This window comes from Lactuca virosa, chromosome 5 (assembly GCF_052849685.1).
Source record: "Lactuca virosa cultivar CGN04683 chromosome 5, Lactuca_virosa_CGN04683_v6, whole genome shotgun sequence".
NCBI classification, from domain to species: Eukaryota; Viridiplantae; Streptophyta; class Magnoliopsida; order Asterales; family Asteraceae; genus Lactuca; species Lactuca virosa.
The window spans coordinates 303,857,296-303,864,041 of record NC_136430.1 but is presented as its reverse complement, the minus strand read 5'-3'; the positions used below and the strand labels follow the sequence as shown (position 1 = coordinate 303,864,041).

The following is a 6,746-nucleotide window of genomic DNA, read 5'->3' as shown; positions in this document are numbered from 1 at the left end:
GGTTTTCCTAAAAGTCCATCTCCAATAGCAAGCAACCATGATGCAAATGCGGACGTTGAGAGTTTAGATGTAGGATTGTTGTTGCTGTCCGATAACCGCATGTTATGGTTAAGTTTCCAAACCTGAAAACACGGCCATAAATGTGAGTTCGGTAAAGTGAGTGCAATGATCTACGATCTGGTGCTTTTTGGGCATACTGGAAGGGTCTAACGAGAGTCACCTCCTAATAACATGGACATGCCACCAAACGGGTGCGTGTTGCACTCAAAAATGTCTCTCAACGACCGATCGAGACATTCAAAGCAACGTCTATCGCTCATTGGAGCCTCGTCCCATATAATAATAGAAGTCTGTTTCAGTAGGTCTGCGAGTGATGTTCTCTTTTTTATGTCACATGTCGAGATTTCCGAAAGATTGATCGGTAACTTAAATCTAGAATGAGCCGTTCTACCCAAAGGTAACAGTAAGGATGCTATTCCTGAAGCAGCAACTGCGAGAACGATCTTACCAATTGATCTGAAGTAAGAAATCAGGTTCGTCCACAGGAAAGTTTTTCCAGTTCCACCGTGGCCATAAACGAAGAGTAAGGTTTGCTTTTTATTCCTATCTGCGCATACAACTGCATTATAAATGTATAGTTGCTCTGAATTAAGGACATAATACATTTGTTGATGCTGATTTTGTAGAAGTTCCTTGTCATAACAAGTTTCCTCTAAAAGTAGCCGATTTTCCAAAAGAGCGACAACAGCCTCCGATGGTAATGGTAAGTGGAAGTCTGCAACTGACTTTGATGGTGTGCATGATCTAAGTATTTTTTCCAACTCAAATAATAATTGATGTTGTAAGTGAAAGTCAGTAATGTGCATTGGTATAACAGAAACATTGGCACTTATGTTGTAAAGTAAGTCATCACTCATTTTTCGCCAACCGGTTTCCCACAATGCAAGCGGATTGCTCACCTCACAAAATAAAAGCAAGTGACAAAAGAGGGAGCGCAACTGTGAAGATGTTGCCCACTGTGATGCCTCGGTGAATGTTGTCATCCATTCTTTGTCTTCACCGATCAGACCCAATGCGTGACATGCACTTCGATAATTTGGGTACACACGGTCAGAAATAGTGCGAACAGCCTCGTAAGATATACAACCTTTTTGATGACAAAGTAGGAGACGCAGGTAAAACAGTTCACCAGCAGATGGGTGTACGAACACAAGTCTGCCGATGGTTTTTGACATACTCCGATGCCTCAACACCCACCATTTTGCAGTTTTATCCCACCAAAATTTAGATGGATAATCTATGTAGGTTAAATCTAAACCTCCAGTTTCATTTTCACTGTTACTCTGATTTTCATTATCACGAACGACAGTATCTTTGTTACGATTGAACCAACCAAGAAGCGGTGATATTGCGAACCCGGGATTCCATACAACATCCTTCAGACGACTATCTTCCTTAAAATATGCAGTTTGCATATTTTCTAAGTGGACTGGAAGTATCATCACCGGTGGGTCACATTCGTGAATCGGGAAGTCAAGAATGCGCCATGCCGCTTCGTGGGGACAGATGTACCGGCCGTCTAAGAAGCTTCGAATCTCATCAGTAACAGGAGTTTCTACAGCAATCGGACATTCTTTGTTAGAATCAGTCTTGTGAAGAGTAAATCGCACCCGGTCTACACCTTTAGAAATGTATTTGAAAAGGTATTTGATCATCATGTTCCATCCACAGTACTCCATGTTTATGTGTGCATTGAAACGACAACATAGTCTTTTGTTATATGGAACAATGAAACCATTATCTATCTGGACACCACTGCGAAGAGTGTGACGTGAAGACGAATTTCTCTTGTAATGGGCATAACCTTGTTTGTCAAACGTCGTGGAATGAACAAAAGGTTTTGGATACCGCTTTGTACAATGCCCATCTTTCATGCACGGAGACTTCAGATTTAACAAACCACAAGGACCATGTATCATAGAAGTTGTAACTGTCTGATATAGTAAAGGTTCAGAACACGGATTCGGAAGTTCAGCACTTATAAAGTTGTCAACGGTAGTTGGATTTCGAATTTTATCTGAATCGGACACCCATAGCAATGTATGACAATGAGGTAAACCTCTCTTCTGAAATTCAATTGTATATAAATCTGGAAAAGGAAAAAATTAGTTAAATATAGCAAAAAAAAAGGAGAAAGTTAAAAAGATTATCATAAAATATGAATAACAATAAAACTCACGTGCAATGACAGTTCTGAAAGTCTTATCCTCCTTCAAAAAAGTGATAAATGATTTCACCTTCATACGGAAAACCCGAGCAATGATGTCGGCTCTACTATGAGTATCATATTGATGTTGAAAATCCATATAACGCCTGATTTCGGGCCAATTAACATTACATGTAAATGTGATGAAGTATTGTGGATTTCCGTACACCCGACAAATGGAAAGCGCATCTTGATAGTGACTGTACATGTAACGCAGACCACCAGTGAAAGACGGAGGCAAAAGGACTCTTTTACCAACTGATCGACTCTCCGTGTCTCTGTTAGAAATTGCGTCATAAATTCCACTGACATATTCTGATCTTAACTGATCTTGGTGACTTTGAAAATAGTCTAGACAGCTCTGCTCAATACATGTATAAGCATCCACCAAATATTGTTGGAACAAACGACAGGAATTAAGCACCAACGAATAAATATTAGAGCGCGCATGAATATGATAAGCATAGTACATATTTACTGTTAGATTTCTTGCATTAGAACCGCTTTCGTTACACAATTTCATACGCGGGGACCAACCATCCTCTCCAAATGGAAATAGTAAAGGATATTGTAATGCCATATAACTTGGGTGGAGCTTACTAACCCGCTGTGGATGTCCAGATTTCGAATACACAATGATGTCATACCTGTTGGCCGCATAATCATCACCACAGACAATGCAACCAAGTGTCCCAGACAATGGAGGTTCATACCTACGATCAGGTACATTATTAAAAAGACGCACAGCATACGAATCCAATTGAGCAGCATCAACAATTTCTTTAGCGGTCTTGAAAGTGCGTACGTATTCATTATGAAGTGTCAATTCTCGAATCAAGGTTGCAATAACACGTTCATCTAATGGCGGTTTTGATGGATCATCAAAAGCATGCAACATGTTTGACAATTCATGTTCGGTGTCAACAATGTAAAGCTGTAAAAAAACGTGGACCTTTACCATCTTCAGGACACAGTGACCCTATCCAATGTGATATTTGCCCGGAAACCTTAAAAACCTAAGGACCAGATCCTTTATTAATCTCTTTGTCCACAACAGCAGCAAGAGATGTCATTGAAAACATGCTATTATAAGCCCTAATACTTTGAATGAAAGTCGCATCACCATACAAAACAGCTATTGCAGGTGGTGGAGAAAGAGGATAAGGCAATATCACGGAGCCTGATTTACAGCAACGGGTATAACATGGATGATTAGAACGGGATAACGACAAAACTCTCTCAGCATACCAAAAGAACGCACCACAAAATTCGCAAACACATGAGCAATTACCACAGTCATCATAGGAAGGGAGTGAGGAAAGCAAAAGACGGGAAGAAAGAGCAGAAAGTCGTCGAGATTTACGTGACCCAGAGACAACACCTCCGGTAGAAGATTCCCCAGGTTCAAACAGAGTACGCTTACAAGCTTTAGGCATTATCGGTATGCAACATAAAATAATTCTCAATTCGGAAGAACAGAAAGCGAAGTAAGAAAAGCATACAAAAAGTAAAGTATGAGTTTAATCCGTAAATCGAAGTACTTACGAAAAAAAAGAGAAATCAAGATAAACAACCAGTCAACGGTAGATATGAAGCAGGTGGAAGAAAGGCGGAGGCAAGGGTGACGTGAAAACATCCAAAAGTTGAGGTCAAATGGAGGACGTGGGTAGGTAGTGAACAAAGAAAAGTGATTGGAGAATATTGTCGGCAAAACGTCCGGAACATAACACGTACGAATGGAAGTCAGAGAATTTGCAAAAAAGACCTCCAATATAGTCCAGCAGTAGGGCATGAAAGTATAAGGGCCGGAGGAGACAAAACTCAAATAACCTGTGGGCAATTTCTAATAAGCAGAAAATATAGTGAACGAAGGAGAGAAAGTAGACGATATCTATGGCTAATTTGTTATAACCATAAAATTGACTATTCCTAAACCAAATGTGCTTTAATATTATATATAATAATATGTTTTATATGTTTTAGTTTTTAAGTAAAATCTAGTAAACATAAATTCAACATTTTTTTCTTATTGTTCAACCAATATTTTATATTTTTTTATTTTATTATAAACCAATAAATTGTAACACTCATTCATTTATAAAAGTCAATAAATATAAACCTTTGCTTATACGAATAAAAGTGAAAATATATTATTTTTTTTAGCTAAAATGATTAAATAAAAGTTATATTAGTTGTCAAGACGAGCATATTGATATAAACAATGTCGAAAACGGAGTTCGTATAAAAAAAATGATTTTTATAAGTTTTGGCAAAATAACAGCTATATATATATATATATATATATATATATATATATATATATATATATATATATATATATATATATATATATATAAGGTTTTAATCCGTAGACACCACGTATTAGAAAGGTAAAAATAATTTTAATTAAATTATAATGTAATTATTGAGCCATGATAAAAAAAAGAAAAGTAATAATTTCTAAATATAGATGTTTTGTTAGTAAGTTCAAAATGATATAATGATTGGTTGAAACCACAAAAGTATAATGGTTTGAATATATGATCAACAATTTGTATTTGAAGATATGTTAGAAAATTATGATTTTGTAAAGTTAAAAATAAAATTAACAATTTAAAAGTAAGGGTTACAGACGATTGGTAGCTATTGTAATTAGGCTTGGCAATGGAGCGGGTTTTGAACCTGATCCGATCCAAACCCCTAACAATTATACGGGTTTGGAGCATAGGTTTTGATCTGTGTGCCCGTTAACGACCCATACCCGCTAACCCTTTTATTAAAAGGGTCGGGTATGGATCATCACCGATCCGTTCCATTTATAACCCGCCCCATATAAATTTAATAATTATACATTTATAGTTTATACTACCTAAAGTTTACTTTAAATTCCAATCGAAAGTCCAAAGAGAAAAGGCCAAAAACTAAACTGTTTTTACATAGGACTCGAGGACTCAACTTCTAGACTTCCGGTCTTCTCCCACGAATCATGATGTCATTTCATTTATATTTCATCATGTAATCACCAATTTCATTTATAAATCAATAAATTCATTTATCAACCGGAAGAAAGTTTGTAATTCATATTCTCTATTAATGCAATCGACGGTCAAAAACCAATCGGAAGTAACTACGATAATGATTTTAATTCCAATCGAAAGTCTTCGAGTACATAATGTGTTTTCTAAATCAACATTTGTTTTATTTAATAAATGTGATTTTATGATTTAAGTAAAATGTGTTTGATTATTCAAAAAACCTACGGGTTACAGGGCGGGTTTGGATATCTGCTGATTCGGTGGATAAGGGTATGAGTTTGATTATTCAAAACTCTGCGGGTTACGGAGTGGGTTTGGATCAGATTTTGGAATTTGTTAAAAGGGTTTGGATCAAGGTCGATTCGCTTCAAACCCGCCCCATTGCAAGGTCTAATTGTAATTCGAATAAACTTCAAGTCACGAATTGAATGATGATCAAATAGCAAATAAATGTCAGTTCTAAAACATGGTGAGGAATCATTTTTTTAAACAATTATTTATTTACATATTTATATTATTTGTATTTAATTTTATAATGTGTGATTGTAAATAATAATTAAAAATGTTTTGACGATATTTAGGATGTTGTTTAGGTATAAATTAATTAAAAATGTTCATATTTTATAATGATATATAACTAAATTAACTTCTAAAATTCTTTGACCATAATATATAAAATGATATTTTAAAATTTAAATGACATTAATATATATATATATATATATATATATATATATATATATATATATATATATATATATATATATTAAGGAAATAAAAGTTAGGAACATTAAAGTTCCTAAGGAGTTGGCATAATTGGTCCCTTTCATTTGTTGTAAATCGGAATTGGTCCACCTATTTATTGAAATGGCAATTTGGTCCTTGCAAGAATAACAGTGCTTAGTGTTCAGTCCATGTGTCGTTAACGTCACTGTTCATTCGGCAAACGTGTTGTCTTCTCTTTCACCACCACTGTTCATTCAGCAAACGTGTCATCTTCTCTTTTACCACCGCTGCCACCGCCTATGGTTTTCCTCTCTTTACATTCCAAGACCTTCTACATCCAGTTCCTTCCACAGCTTCATTTTCCTCTCCCAGACTGATTCTCACTACTTTTATCGGTTCTCTCTCTCTCTCTCTCTCTCTCTCTCTCTCTCTCTCTCTCTCTCTCACCGTCATTATCTCGGCTTCTCCATGGATGCTCTGCGTTTTGTAGGTCGTCTTTGTCATTCATCGGCAACCTACTCCACTACTCTATGCACCCATGAGCGGTCTCTCTGTTTCCTTCACTGCAATTCATCTACACACTCCGTCTTTCAATTTTGAACAACAGATGGTAGGGCATTGTAGCTCTTGGTACCACACCATCTCCTTCTTCTTTCCTTGTTTTTTTTTTTTTTTTTTTTACCTTTTTGATCGTTTATTTTTCATATTCCGTACCCTAA

At 36.1% G+C, this 6,746-nt stretch overlaps 1 protein-coding gene across 1 annotated transcript; it reads right to left on the bottom strand.

Annotated features, from left to right (window-relative positions):
- Positions 1–206: 206 nt before the first annotated feature.
- Positions 207–3,227, bottom strand: LOC145113005 (uncharacterized). Its single transcript, XM_079049117.1, has 2 exons — positions 2,240–3,227; positions 207–2,149 (listed from the first exon to the last, which is right to left on the bottom strand). The coding sequence occupies exons 1-2, from the start codon at positions 3,225–3,227 to the stop codon at positions 207–209; spliced, it is 2,931 nt and encodes a 976-aa protein (XP_078905243.1).
- Between the last annotated feature and the right edge of the window lie 3,519 nt (positions 3,228–6,746).

Excerpts from the sequence above, each read along its gene's own strand:
- LOC145113005 (XM_079049117.1), bottom strand. The coding sequence starts at position 3,227 with ATGGTAAAGGTCCACGTTTTTTTACAGCTTTACATTGTTGACACCGAA. Across the intron at positions 2,150-2,239 it reads TTTCAGAACTGTCATTGCAC|ATTTATATACAATTGAATTT; the intron begins GTGAGTTTTATT and ends TTCCTTTTCCAG.